Source organism: Podarcis bocagei (genome assembly GCF_964188305.1).
Source record: "Podarcis bocagei genome assembly, chromosome: 18".
NCBI lineage: Eukaryota > Metazoa > Chordata > Lepidosauria > Squamata > Lacertidae > Podarcis > Podarcis bocagei.
In genome coordinates this window covers 11,970,642-11,985,603 of record NC_138144.1, presented here as the reverse complement: position 1 = coordinate 11,985,603, position 14,962 = coordinate 11,970,642, and the positions used below count along the sequence as shown (strand labels likewise).

General features: G+C 48.9%; 1 protein-coding gene across 5 annotated transcripts in view; it reads left to right on the top strand.

Moving 5' to 3' along the window:
* The window catches only part of FCHO1 (FCH and mu domain containing endocytic adaptor 1), a 53,063-nt gene that overhangs the window by 10,878 nt on the left and 27,223 nt on the right, over nt 1-14,962 (top strand). For all 5 annotated transcript variants that reach the window (XM_081177646.1, XM_081177642.1, XM_081177643.1 and 2 more), the window contains 4 exons: nt 9,290-9,381; nt 12,130-12,204; nt 12,832-12,973; nt 13,134-13,286. In XM_081177646.1, the coding sequence (XP_081033772.1) occupies nt 9,290-9,381; nt 12,130-12,204; nt 12,832-12,973; nt 13,134-13,286 (462 nt within the window). The remainder of the gene's footprint in view (nt 1-9,289; nt 9,382-12,129; nt 12,205-12,831; nt 12,974-13,133; nt 13,287-14,962) is intronic.

Genomic DNA, 14,962 nt, shown 5'->3' with positions numbered 1-14,962 from the left:
GCCGCTTGCTTCAAAAGAGGTCCGGGGGCAGCGGGAGCGCTTCCCGCTGCCCCCGGACCTCTTTTGAAGCAAGGGGCGGTGGGGAGAAGCGATCTCCCCGCCGCCCCTTGCTTCAAAAGAGAAGACCCGCTGTCCCCGGGGCAAGCTTCGTTTTGCGAAGCAAGCCCATAGGGAAATTCGTCTTGCGAGGCAACTCGAAAACGAAAAAACCTTTCGTTTTGCGAGTTTTTCGTCTCGCGAGGCGTTCGTCTTGCGGGGTACCACTGTATCTGCAAAAGACTTTGCAAAAGCATTGCAGGAGATCTTAGGGTCCCTACCAGGCCCCGGTGGTACAGGTGGTTCCGATAGATTGCGAACCACCTGAAAAAGTCTCCTGCTGCTGTTTTCTGCAGATGCAGTGGAGGCGGCGAAGAAGGCCCTCTTCACCGTCGCCACTGCCACTTGGTAGGCTCGACGTTGAGCTCTAGCCCGTGTCCGGTCTGATTCAGAATGAGTTTTCCGCCACCGGTGCTCTAGCCGTCTCAACGACTGTTTCATCACCCTCAGCTCCGGGGAAAACCACGGGGCTGTCCGGGCTCCATGCAATCGGAGAGGGCGCTTCAGAGCCAGGCAGTCAATAGCCCTGGTTAACTCCGCATTCCTATGGGCCACCAGGCCATCAACATGGGATAAAACATCCCCTACCACTCTCTGGAAGCCAGTTGGATCCATTAAGTGGCGGGGGCAGACCATCCGCATTGGTCCCACCTCCCTGCAGAGGGGAAGGGTCTCAGAGAAGTCCAGTTGCACCAGGAAGTGATCTGATCATGGCTAAGCATTTGTCCCACCCCAAACAGAAATAAAATAATAAAATAATATAATATTTAAAAACAACAACAACAACCATTCGTGGTGGAGCAGATTAAGAACACTTAAAGCATTTGAAACCATTTCCGCCACTTGCTGCTCAGAGTATGTGTGCCTGGGCCTGATGGGGGAGCGGTCTTCCCAAAGACTCACCGGAGCAGCAAGAGGAGCAGCGCCAGATGACCCAGGGCCTGGAAACCAAGCCAGATGAGGAACGGTTGAAGGAGCTGGGGATGTTTAGCCTGGGAAAGGGGAGACTGCGAGGAGATAGGAGAGCCATATTCAGACATCTAAAAGGTTGTCACATGGAAGAGGGAGCAAGCTTGTTTTCTCCTGCTCTGGAGGGTAGGATTGGAACCCATGGCTTCAACTTACAAGAAAGGAGATTTTGACTAAACATCAGGAAAAGGAAGGAGGTTCTTTTATTTTTTAAATTTTATTTAATTCATTTTATATCCTGCTCTTCATCCTAAGATCTCAGAGCAGTTCATAAAATACAGGGTAAAAGTAAGTCAAACAAAACAGCTTCTGTTCCTCTCGAAAGCTCCCCTGCGCCTGTCCCCTGTCGGCAGCAGGATACTGGGCTGGGGTGCTCTGTTTGCTGCTTAGCGGGATCTGCGTCCTGCGTGAAGCCACCTGCCGACTCAAAAGCTCCGGGTTTGAGTTCAGGCGTCTTGCGGCTCAAAGGCCCTCCAAGCAACGTGCGCTAAACAAAACAAAGCAACAGCTCCTCTCTGTGACTCCCGGGACACCCAGTGCCAGCCGCAAGTAAACAGAGCGGGCGTCAGGGTGGTGCCACCCGGGGGGGGGGGGCGGCAGACGCCATTGTCTGTGGATGCAGCTGGGAGATTCCAAAACAGCCGGAGGAACAGGCAGCAAATCTCTCCTTCTGCCCCCCTTTTCTCCTCCCCAGCGAGCCCTGGGGGGGGGGGCAGAAGTGGCCCTCTCTCCCTCCTCAGAAGATGGCAGGGGGTTGGGCTGGATGATCCCTGGGGTCCCTTCCAGCCCCACAAGGTGGGTCAGGCTGAGGGGGGCAGGGCCAGCCCCCCTCCCCCAGCAAGCCAAACCCTGGCTTCTCCCAGGTCCCTGTGGAGCCCCACGACGACCCTGCGAGGTCGGAGAGGCTGGGAGAGGCTTTGCAGCCGGACGGGGGTTATTTGAACCCTGGCCTCTCCCAGGTGATAGTCCGGCACTCTAACCACTACGCAACATTGCCTCTCTTAGTTTGAACAAAACGAAAGCAAGGCTCAGATTATCTAAGCTGCTGGGCTCAGCAACGTCTGTGCAAAACCCCTCTCCTTCAGAAGGAAAGCCAAGGTGCCTGAATGAAAGGGCGGATTTCAAATAGGAAGGCCAGTAGCGACTACACTGACCGGCAGCAGCTCTGCAGTCCTTCATTCAGATTCATGAGGACTGTAAACTTTCCCTGTTTCAACAGTCTCTTCTCCGCCCTGGAGACTCCCTCTGTTTTTAAGGGGCTCAGCTGCTTTGCAGGTCCCAGGTTCAATCCCCAACAGCATCTCCACTGTGGGCCATAGAATGATATAGCTGGGGGGACACCCAAGGGTCATCTAGTCCAACCCCCTGGTATCTCAACTAAATCAGCCATGACTGATGCTGACAACCTGCTGCTGCTGGTCAAGGTCCGCATTGCTGTGCTGAACGGACCCAGAGGTCTGGCTGGGTCCGAAGCAGCTTCTGCTTCTTCTCTTTAAGCCAAGTGTTTGTTCAGAATGATGAGGACCAGGATCTTGCTTTATTTTTAAAGGGGAAAGGCCGCTGGGGCTGTCCCCCTGAGTCTAAACCGCTCAGTGCAGACAACACCGCGTTGCGATGGAGCAGTGGTCCTGCTCACATCCTGGGACGGCTTCCGACCCGCCTTCTCTCTTTCTGTGCCCTCCGGGACTCCCTGCCACAGGGTGTGGCCTTGCAACCACCTTGCAGGGCTCAGAAAGGCATGGACGGATGCAGAAAAAGAATGCACAGGACCTGTTTTGTCACTCAGCCATCAACGCCAAAGCCGCTTCTGCAGGGAGGCGGGTTGCCTAGCGACCGCGGACACACACACCTTGCCATCTCCCCAGGAGGAATGCCAAGGAGGGAGAGTTGCTCTGCAGGGGGTGGGTGGGGAGGGGTTGTGATTGACAAGGGATGGAGGGGGGAGCGGAAGCCCACCCCCAGAGACCCAGGCTCCACGCACAGAGTGGGTGGGGGGAGAGAAGGCTGCTTGGGAAGCTGAGCATTAAAAGGAGAGGGAGGGTAGATTTGGGGGAGCTCTCTCTCTCTCTCCATACACTATATCATAGAGTCATAGAGCTGTGGGGGACCCTGAAGGTCATCCAGTCCAACCCCCTGCCATGCAGATTTCTCAAGTCTGCACACATTCCAGCTGGTCAACATCCTTGACCTGGACGTTATACTTCGGCGGATGCAGCCCAGAATATGCACCACCCTAAGCTGTTTCAGTGAAGGGTGGCGCACAGATTTAATAAGTCACATGAGCTTTTTTTGGCTGCTGCTGCTGCTCCCTCACAAGGCAACTCAAAACTGGGCTCAACCCCATCTCGCCACGTGGCTTCAGGATAAAAAGGGCCCTATCCTGTTTCAAAATGCGCATGCAGATGTCACTGGATGGCAACGGGGCAGCTGTCCGTGCAGAGGCTTCTTACCCAAGAAAGGACAAAAACTGCTTGTTGGCATTACCTGCACGGCAGGTGCAGGGATGCGTCCCTCTGGGTGTGGCTGCGCCGATGGGAGTTGGAAAATACAGAGCATTTATTAATTATGTTTCTGCGCTGCCCTTTCCTGGATGGTATGCTACAAAAATGCATTGCAGAATAACAAGCAAAACAATAACTTTGCAATGCATAGTTTTATTTTATTTTTTTATAAAAAATTTATTGGTTTTACAAAATTTTTATAAACACAAACAAAAAAAACACACACACAAACAAACATGTATAATTTCGTGTCCTTTTTTTCCTTAAACCTTACTTCGCCGACTTCCCCATACCTCCCCTTTCTGCATTCCAATTTCCAAAGTTATTTTAGCAAATCCTAACACTTGTTTTTATCAAATTTTCCCCTTATTCTTTTCTTTTACTTATAACAGACCAGTAATTTAATATCTTTCCAGAACCCAGTAACTCAAAACAAAGTAGCTATCCAAGTAACAGTTTATCAAGCTGACAGTTCTCTTTCAGGCATCCTTACTTTAGGCAGTCCGTTTCAGGGGGGTTTGACACAGCGGTAAAAGTTTTTAAACTCCTTTTCCCTGCAGGTTTCATAGAATCTTAGAATCATAGAGTTGGAAGAGACCACAAGGGCCATCGAGTCCAACCCCCTGCCAAGCAGGAAACACCATCAGAGCACTCCTGACATATGGTTGTCAAGCCTCTGCTTAAAGACCTCCAAAGTAGGAGACTCCACCACACCCCTTGGCAGCAAATTCCACTGTCGAACAGCTCTTACTGTCAGGAAGTTCTTCCTAATGTTTAGGTGGAATCTTCTTTCTTGTAGTTTGGATCCATTGCTCCGTGTCCGCTTCTCTGGAGCAGCAGAAAACAACCTTTCTCCCTCCTCTATGTGACATCCTTTTATATCTTTGAACATGGCTATCATATCACCCCTTAACCTCCTCTTCTCCAGGCTAAACATGCCCAGCTCCCTTAACTGTTCCTCATAAGGCATCGTTTCCAGGCCTTTGACCATTTTGGTTGCCCTCCTCTGGACACGTTCCAGTTTGTCAGTGTCCTTCTTGAATTGTGGTGCCCAGAACTGGACACAGTACTCCAGGTGTGGTCTGACCAGAGCAGAATACAGTGGCACTATTACTTCCCTTTTACATCTAGCTATACTCCTATTGATGCAGCCCAGAATTGCATTGGCTTTTTTAGCTGCCGCGTCACACTGTTGGCTCATGTCAAGTTTGTGGTCAACCAAGACTCCTAGATCCTTTTCACATGTACTGCTCTCAAGCCAGGTGTCACCCATCTTGTATTTGTGCCTCTCATTTTTTTTGCCCAAGTGTAATACTTTACATTTCTCCCTGTTAAAATTCATCTTGTTTGTTTTTGCCCAGTTCTCTAATCTGTCAAGGTCGTTTTGAAGTGTGATCCTGTCCTCTGGGGTGTTAGCCACCCCTCCCAGTTTGGTGTCATCTGCAAATTTGATCAGGATGCCCTTGAGTCCATCATCCAAGTCGTTGATAAAGATGTTGAATAAGACCGGGCCCAAGACAGAACCCTGTGGCACCCCACTAGTCACTCTTCTCCAGGATGAAGAGGAACCATTGATGAGCACCCTTTGGGTTCGGTCAGTCAGCCAGTTACAAATCCACTGAGTGGTAGCATAGTCAAGACCGCATTTTACCAGCTTCTTTACAAGAATATCATGGGGCACCTTGTCAAATGCCTTGCTGAAATCAAGGTAGGCTACATCCACTGCGTTCCCTTCATCTACCAGGCTTGTAATTCTGTCAAAAAATGAGATCAGGTTAGTCTGACATGACTTATTTTTCAGAAATCCATGTTGACTATTGGTGATCACAGCATTCCTTTCTAGGTGCTCACAGACTGTTTGCTTAATGATCTGCTCCAGAATCTTCCCTGGTATTGATGTCAGACTGACTGGGCGGTAATTATTTGGGTCCTCTCTTTCCCCCTTTTTGAAAATAGGGACAACATTTGCCCTCCTCCAGTCTGCCGGGACTTCGCCTGTTCTCCAGGAATTCTCAAAGATGACTGCCAGTGGTTCTGAGATCACATCTGCCAGTTCTTTTAATACTCTTGGATGCAGTTCATCTGGCCCTGGAGACTTGAATACATCTAAACTAGCCAAATATTCTTGTACTATCTCCTTAGTTATTCTGGGCTGTGTTTCCTTTGCTGAATCATTTGCTCCAAATTCTTCAGGTCGGGCATCGTTTTCTTTATCGGAGAAGACTGAGGCAAAGAAGGCATTGAGGAGTTCAGCCCTTTCTGTGTCCCCTGTTTGCATTTCACCATCTTCTCCTCTGAGTGACCCCACTGTTTCTTTGTTCTTCCTTTTGCTACGAACATACCCATAAAAGCCTTTTCTGTTGCTTTTAACCTCTCTAGCAAGCCTGAGTTCATTCTGTGCTTTAGCTTTTCTGACTTTGTGTCTACACGTGCTGGCTATTTGTTTGAATTCCTCTTTGGTGGTTTCCCCCCTTTTCCATTTTTTGTACACATCCTTTTTTAATCTTAATTCAGTTAAAAGTTCTTTAGATAGCCACCCTGGCTTCTTTAGGCACCTTCCATGTTTCCGTCTCAATGGTATTGCCTGACGTTGTGCTTTTACTATCTCCCTCTTAACAAACTCCCAGCCATCATGAACTCCCTTTCCTTTTAGTATTGCTGTCCATGGGATCTCACCCAGCACTTCCCTAAGTTTTATGAAGTCGGCTTTCTTAAAGTCAAGAAATTGAGTCCTAGTATGCTTGGCTGCTCCTTTCCGCTGTATAGTAAACTTCAGAAGAGCATGATCACTCGCGCCTAATGATCCTTCCACTTCTACCCCACTAACCAGGTCATCAACATTGGTTAGGACCAGATCTAAAATGGCTGTTCCTCTTGTTGCTTCTCCCACTTTCTGGACAATGAAGTTGTCTGCAAGGGCAGTGAGGAATCTGTTTGACCATATGCTCTTGGCTGAGTTTGACATCCAACAAATATCCGGGTAATTGAAGTCCCCCATTACTACTATCTCCCTTCCTTTTGCATGCTTGGCCATCTGTTCCAGGAAGGCATCATCTATGTCCTCCGTTTGGCTTGGGGATCTATAGTAAACTCCCACAATGAGGTCTCTGTTATTCTTCTCTCCCTTAATTTTGACCCAAATGCTCTCACTTTGGCTTTGAGGTTCTAAATCTTGGATCTCTTCACAGGTATACACATCCCTGACATATAACGCCACTCCTCCTCCTTTCTTGTCTGGTCTGTTTCTCTGAAATAGATTGTATCCCCCCATTATTACATTCCAATCGTGGGACTTATCCCACCAGGTTTCAGTGATGCCTATTATGTCATATTTAGTTTGCTGTACCAAGAGCTCAAGCTCATCTTGTTTATTTCCCATGCTTTGCGCATTAGTGTACAGACATTGAAGTCCATTAATCATTCCCCCGTGTCTCTTATTTAAGGATTTTTTCCTCCCACCACTAGGTCCGCGTGCTGTTTGCTCCATTTGGTCTATGACATTTGGATGATCATCTTCATTAATTGATAGACTCCTACCTTCAGGAGCACTGTCTCCCTCCCCCACATTAGTCAGTTTAAAGCCCTCCTGATGAGGTTTCTGAGATTTTTGGCAAAAACATTTCTCCCAACCGTTGTGAGGTGCAGCCCATCACTTGCCAGAAGTCCATCTTCAAGAAACTGCAATCCGTGATCTAAGAATCCAAATCGTTCCTGTTTACACCATTTGCGAAGCCAGCTGTTCACTTCCACTATTTTCCCCTCTCTCCCTGGGCCACGTCGTTCAACTGGGAGGACAGACGAGATGACAATTTGTGCATTTAGTTGCTTCAATTTCCTGCCGAGAGCCTCGTAGTCTCTTTTGATCTTCTGGAGGCTATTGCTTGCAGTGTCATTGGTTCCCACATGAACCAAGAGGAAGGGGTATTTGTCAGTGGGTTTTATGATTCCTTGCAGTCGTTCAGTTACATCTTGGATCTTAGCCCCGGGGAGACAGCACACTTCCCGAGACATCTTGTCAGGCCCACAGATCACTGCTTCTGTTCCCCTCAGTAGGGAATCCCCTATCACCACTACACGCCTCCTCTTGGGTTTGGTCGGGGTTCTTCCGTGAGCTGTCCGTTCCAAGGTCGCCTGCACATTCCCTGAGGACTGACTTTGCTGCTCGTCTTCATATACCTGATCGACTGTAATGAGGGAGAGATCCTCAAATGGAGTCTGCTCTTCATCTTCCATGCTAGGGGAGAGGACCTCAAAGCGATTGTGTATTTCTAAACAATCAGAGTGAACCCTGGGCCTCCTACTTCTTTGAGTCACGTTTCTCCATATATCTGGCTCCTGTGTTGGTGAACTATCCTCCTTCTCAGGGGAGTCCCCTGTCTCCTCCTTGGTGGGGACGGTGTGCTCTGTTGCTTCCAAGAAGAGCTCCAGCTCTCTAATTCTTTGGAGCGTAGCTACACGTTCCTCCAGTTGCTGGACTTTGTCTTTTAAAAGGGTAATCAACATGCAATTGCTGCACGTAAAGCTGCCTGCAACCTTTGGCAAGATGGCAAACATTGGGCAGGAATCGCAGGCGACTGCAGCTGTTCCCTCCCCTTACATCTTGAGATCGTGTCGTTGGGGGTGGCTACAGAGGTCCTCCATCATAAAAAGCTTGAAGACAGGACAAATAACTTCCCCCACAAAAAAAACCTAGGTCTCCCCCAACGTACGTTTGAGACTAGCTCCCCTAAATCTAAAAGATGGGTATAACTGCACGCGCCGCTAGGCGCGCGCCGCTGCCCTGCAAACTCTGATAAGCTCCTCCCACAGCTAATCCCCTGCCTCAACAGAAACCCTGCCCCCTCTAACCTTTACACAGGGAAAACAGCTAATCAGCCACAAAGAAACACACACACACACAAGAAAACCCTTTTTGCTCCTTCTTCAACTGCTGCCCTGCAAGGTTTAAAGTCCAGTTTCTCCCCCCTTTTGCTCCTGCCAGCTAAAGGGGTTTTTTTAGACAGATGTCCGGTTCGCTTAGTTCCTAAAGTCTTTCTATGGTTGCAGCTTTTAACTTTCTTTGCTGTGTATTTTTGCAGTCCGGGAAAGGCAGACTTCCTTGCTTTAAACCGATCCCGTTTCCAGCCAAATTTCTTTAAAATAATTGTAAATTCCAAATTGATTTTTCAGTCCTACTCACGGGTTTTAGTTTGTAATCCAAATTGTCAGGAAGGAATCGGCGCTCTCCGGCTATGGCGACACGGCTTCGCTTCATGAGCTGGGTGACGACTCTCAGCACCGCGCTTTCACCCCCGCTGCCGTTCCGGAGCCTTTAAAAAGGCTCCCTTGCGATTTCGGGGGGGCGCAATGGTGCCCGCCGAGTCTCCTTGCTTACAGGCTTCAGCGCCTGTAATTTTTTAGGGTCCCCGCTTCGCCGTAGTGACAGGACCCGAACTCGCAAAGCAGACTCCCTCTGGAGCTAGGAGGGAAATCCGCCATTAACCGATGGCGCCGACCGGAAGTCTGCAATGCATAGTTTTAAAAGCCACAGTTATAATCCGCCTGGTTTCAGCGTGAGAAACTCAGATATATAAACTCCTCCAACCAAGGTTACAGTTGCCATTGGGGGGGGGGGGAGACAGCTCCAAAGTCGTATTTTGGGTTCCTGAAATGTTGGTTCCTGGCGGGGCAGCCCCCGTTATTCTGGAGCCACGCCTCATTTGCCTTCTTGCTTTTCACCGCAGGGCGAGAAGAACCATGGCTTTGACGTCCTCTATCACAACATGAAGCATGGGCAGATCTCGGCAAAGGAGCTGGCGGACTTCGTGCGGGAGAGGTACTGACAGCTGGGGGGGGGCAGAGCTCCGTCCAGTTCCTCCTTGCATCCCCCCAAGTCTGCAAACCGTCACCCACTTATCAAAGCACCAATTTCCTACTGCCAGTTTGCTCACAGAGCCCTGGTTTGCAAATCTCCCTGACACTGCCAATTGGGGGTAAACTTTGCAAGAGCTGAGCTGCCGGCCTGAAGGAGATCTCTTTGCAAGACCTCTTCTCCATAACTCACCCATAGCTTGCCTGAGGTTTATGTTTCCTTTTGGCAAAGATGTTTCATTTCATAAGATTTTTTATGTTGTGATTGGATTTTGCAGCCAAAATCCCTAAGTCTGTTATTGGCTGGAGAAGAGTGGGTGGAGGCAGGGATCCAGTCAAAGCAAGGCAGATCTTTATTTTTCTGCTGCAACAGAGATCCCCACCCTCCTTGCAAGGAGGCACAGTGCCCTGGGATCTTTTGATAAAGGGCAGTATATAAGTTGAATAAATAATAATGAAATAATTTCATTTTGTGATGTATACAAAACAGATGTTATAACAGCTGGGAAATAAAATGTGAAGAACAGAATTGTAGAATGGGCACCTAGATAAGAGCCTGAGCACAGGATAGAGGGGCTCATAAAATCGTAGTGTTGGAAGGTTCCCCTGAGGGTCATCTAGTCCAACCCTCTGCAACGCAGGAATCTCAACTAAAGCACCTGGGACAGATTAACGCTCCCAGAATCAGCACCCCAGCAGATCTCGCTTCTCTGTTTGTTGAAGCTTTGGATCCAGCACAGAGCAAGCAAATCATGGAATCCTAGAATTGTAGAGTTGGAAGGGACCACGAGGGTCATCTAGTCCAACCCCCCGAAATGCAGGGGTTTTTTGCCCAATGTGGGGCTCGAACCCATGACCCTAAGATTTAGAGTAGTCATGCTGAGCTGCCCCAGTTGCACAGGGGTTAAAATAAGCCCAAGAAAAGAATATTAGTGTTCTTGGATTTATCAAGCCTAGTTGCGGATTTATAAGTTTCCTTGGGTTGATTCAACAGAAGCAAAGAAACCTTTGCAAAATTCATGCCAGGTGCTTGTTCATATCCATGCGATTTCTTTTAAGGGGGAGAAATATTGCAAAGCAAGGAAAATCTCAGGTGTTGCTCTTTTTTTAACGGACCAGCACCCCAATCTGTGTTTGGGAAGCCTCTGTTCCTAATGCGGCATGGATGGGGTTTGCAAGAGGGAAGGAAACGGCTTTGCATCTCCTCCAGTGACCACTGGGGGGCAGAGCTGCACTTCTCTTGATCCCAGGTCCCAGCTGGACAGGTGAATCATCCAAATCAGTGGCCAGGTATGTTTATAAGTGTGTAGCTTCTAAGTGCAGAATCCGGCCTGGCCTGTGTTTCTCTCTCCTTTTAAGCAGCATCAAGCATCTTCCTTCAATTACATGCCAAAAAACCCCACCAGGCCCTTCATTTTTTGCTCTCCAGTGCTATGTCAGGTAATCCCGCCCATTCTCTGTTTTCTCGGAGGAGCGAAATTATAAGAACTCGATCCTGTTCCTTTTTTGGGAGGCGGTCAAGATGAAAATAGCCATAAATGGTCAAGGGATGGTTGGAGCAATTCTTCCAGGAGTGACTTTTGGTTCAGAGAAAAAGCAAGGAAGAGGTAGAATGGGAGAGAGAGAGAGATTTTTTACAGATTAGTATAAAGAAGAAAAAAGAAAGAAAGAAAACACAATATATCAGCAATAGTGAAATGTTATTAAAATAGAAATGGGATTACTAAAATATATAATACAAAGATAGATAGATAGACTTATTGTATTCCTTGTATATAAGCAGAGGCTTGGCAACCATATGTCAGGAGTGCTCTGATGGTGTTTCCTGCTTGGCAGGGGGTTGGACTCGATGGCCTTTGTGGTCTCTTCCAACTCTAGGATTCTATATGTTTCAATAAATACTTTCCAAAGATCACTAAATTTGTCCATAGAAAACCTGGAAGTGTTCCGTTCCTAGGTTGCGAGAGTTGATCAGAGCCCTGCATTGCATGGAGAAAGTGGAGAGAGGAAAGGATTTCTCCCTCTGTAGAAAAAGCCTAAACTGGCAGATGCCCCACGAATGTTGGAATATTCAGGGCAGATAATTCATGCAGCATGCAGTTATTAACTGTGGAACTCCCTGCCACAGGAGCCAACGTAGGTGGCTTTAAAAGAGGGTTCCTTGTGATCCACGAGGGCTTTTCAGACATCATAGAATCATAGAATCCTAGAATCCTAGATTTGGAAGAGACCACAAGGGCCATCGAGTCCAACCCCCTGCCAAGCAGGAAACACCATCAGAGCATTCCTGACATGTGGTTGTCAAGCCTCTGCTTAAAGACCTCCAAAGTAGGAGACTCCACCACACTCCTTGGCAGCAAATTCCACTGTCGAACAGCTCTTACTGTCAGGAAGTTCTTCCTAATGTTTAGGTGGAATCTTCTTTCTTGTAGTTTGGATCCATTGCTCCGTGTCCGCTTCTCTGGAGCAGCAGAAAACAACCTTTCTCCCTCCTCTATGTGACATCCTTTTATATCTTTGAACATGGCTATCATATCACCCCTTAACCTCCTCTTCTCCAGGCTAAACATGCCCAGCTCCCTTAGCCCTTCCTCATAAGGCATCGTTTCCAGGCCTTTGACATGTTTGGGCTCTTCGAGATCCCGCTCTGGAACCCTCCTTATTCCTCCTCCTCCTCTTCCTCTTCCCTCTTCTGCTCCTTTCTTCTCCGCAGGGCGGCTGTAGAGGAGACCTATGCCAAGTCTATGGCCAAGATGTCCAAGATGGCTGGAAACAGCACTCAGCTGGGGTGAGCCCTAGAGAACAGAATCGCAGAATCGGGAGGGACCCCCAGGGATGAGTACCAGCACCCCCCCCAAAAAAGCACTCATAACAACAACAGTTTTATTACTTGTACCCCGCCCATCTGACCAGGGGAGGGGGTATTGTTTTGCTGTTTTGCTTCTAATTATTTTCTTGTTTCTGTATTTTATTCTGTGAACCGCCCCTGAGATCTGAGGATGAAGAGCAGTACATAAATCTAATTTTTACTGTGTTTTTAATATTTTGTTGGGAGCTGCCCAGAGTGGCTGAGGCAGCCCAGTCAGATGAGCAGCGCAGCGTATGACTTTAATTAATTAATTGCCCCAGCCATTCTGGGCAGCTTCCAACAAAATATAAAAACAGTAAAACATATTATTATTATTATTATTATTGATTTGCAGTATTTTATAGCTCCTCACAGAATGTTTTCCATTCCTGGAGCCGGGGGAACAGAGCAATACGAAATATGCAAGGGGCAGAAACGGCTAGAAATTGTGACCAGGGGGCCAGTGAACTGCAGGGCGGTTTCTTCTCAAGGCAAGGGAAGCAGATGTGGATTAACATGTCCGGTTGGGCTCCTTTCTCTCCCCTGTGCCCCCCAACCCCCCCCCAGGACTTTTGCCCCCCTCTGGGAGGTCTTCCGCATCTCGTCAGACAAGCTGGCGCTGTGCCACGCGGAGCTGGTGAAGAAGCTGCAGGATTTGATCAAGGAGATCGGGCGCTATGGGGACGAGCAGCTGAGGGCACACAAGAAGGTAGCGGGGGCCACGTTGGGGGGATGTGGGGGCCGGCTAACGTCTCTCGGATAAACCTGCCTGACCAGTTCAGTGCAATACTGACCCCCACCCCACCCCTGCAAACCCACCAAAGTATTCTCTGTGTACCCCCACCCCACCCTGGCCGTCCCATCGCCAGTCCAAGGACGAGGTGGCCGGGACCCTGGAAGCGGTCCAGATCCTGCAAGGAGCTGCTCAGCACCTCCCCAAAGCCAAGGAGACTTACAGCAGCCGCTGCCAAGAGCTGGATCGCTTGCGGAGAGAAGGGGGCAGCCAGAAGGAGATCGAGAAGGTGACCCTGGGGGGCAACAAGTGGGGGGGGCGGGGAGAATGTGTGTGAATAGGGGAGGGGGCCTGCACACCCAGGTCGTCGTCAGAGGTGAGGGATGTTCGGCTCAGCTCTCTGGGTGGCTGAAGCAGAGACATTTGAGTGATCTTGCGAAAGGGGATCCGTGTGGGTGTGGAGAAGGGGGGGAAATATGGCATTCCTTCCTTGCGCTCAGTTCCCAGGGCAGGTTGCAGTGTTAAAATACCATGTTGAAATCAGGCAGGTAGCAGTGCTGGTCTGACGCAGTTGAAATAAATAAAAAAATAACAAAAGTTGTCCAGTAGCACTTTAGAGACCAACTACGTTTGTTCTGGGTATAACCAGGGGTCAGCAAACTTTTTCAGCAGGGGGCCGGTTCACTGTCCCTCAGACATTGTGGGGGGCCAGACTATTTTTTGGGGGGCGGAAATGAATGAATTCCTATGCCCCACAAATAACCCAGAGATGCATTTTAAATAAAAGCACACATTCTACTCATGTAAAAACACACTGATTCCCGGACTGTCCGCCGGCCGGGCTGAGAAGGCGATTGGGCCGGATCCGGCCCCTGGACCTTAGTTTGCCTACTCATGGTATAAGCTTTTGTGTGCATGCACACTTCTTCAGATACACACTTTAAGTGATATATTACAATCAGTTGAAGCAATTTACAGTCTGGAGGCTGAGTCCTTGCTTCATCCCTCTCTCTCTGTGTTGGTCGATGCCTTTCTGCCTGTCTAGCTATAGACTGTCTTACTAATAAATCATGTTTATCCAATTACCTAGTTTACTATCATATATCTCTCTTCCTGATTAATCACCTATGTATTCTACTAATCATCTATCATTCATCTAATTAATCATCTTTTTTACTAATTATCATTGATCTTATTAATCTGTCTATTATCTACTTTACTGATTAACTATCATCTCTTTTTCTTAATCATCTCTTGAACTATTCTACTAATTATCTATCTGTGCTTTTAGGGGAGGGGGGTACCTCTGGTGGGGGCCAAGTCCTGCTCCTCCTGGGGTGGTTGGCCCAGCTTGGGTGTCCCCCCCCCCCCCGTGCTCAGCTTCCACCTGCGGCTCCTAGAAGCTGCCGTGGCCACAATCCCATATAGGTGAAGGTAAAGGTACCCCTGACCATTAGGTCCAGTCGTGGCCGACTCTGGGGTTGCGGCGCTCATCTCGCTTTACTGACCAAGGGAGCCTGCGTACAGCTTCCGGGTCATGTGGCCAGCATGACTAAGCCGCTTCTGGCGAACCAGAGCAGCGCACGGAAACACCATTTACCTTCCCACCGGAGTGGTACCTATTTATCTACTTGCACTTTGAGGTGCTTTCGAACTGCTAGGTGGGCAGGAGCAGGGACCGAGCAACGGGAGCTCACCCCGTCGCGGGGATTCGAACCTCCAACCTTCTGATCGGCAAGTCCTAGGCTCTGTGGTTTAACCCACAGCGCCACCCACGTCCCACAATCCCATATAGAAAACACCCCAAAATACAGTTAACAATTGCACAGCACAGACCATTCCAACTGCAACAGCATTTCCATGGGGTCCACAGGTGGGAAAGGGGAGTTTGGGAACTGCTGATCTGGGGCAAATGTGGATTATTCTTTTATGCAACAGGGTGGGGAAGAGAAGCAAGGTGCTCCC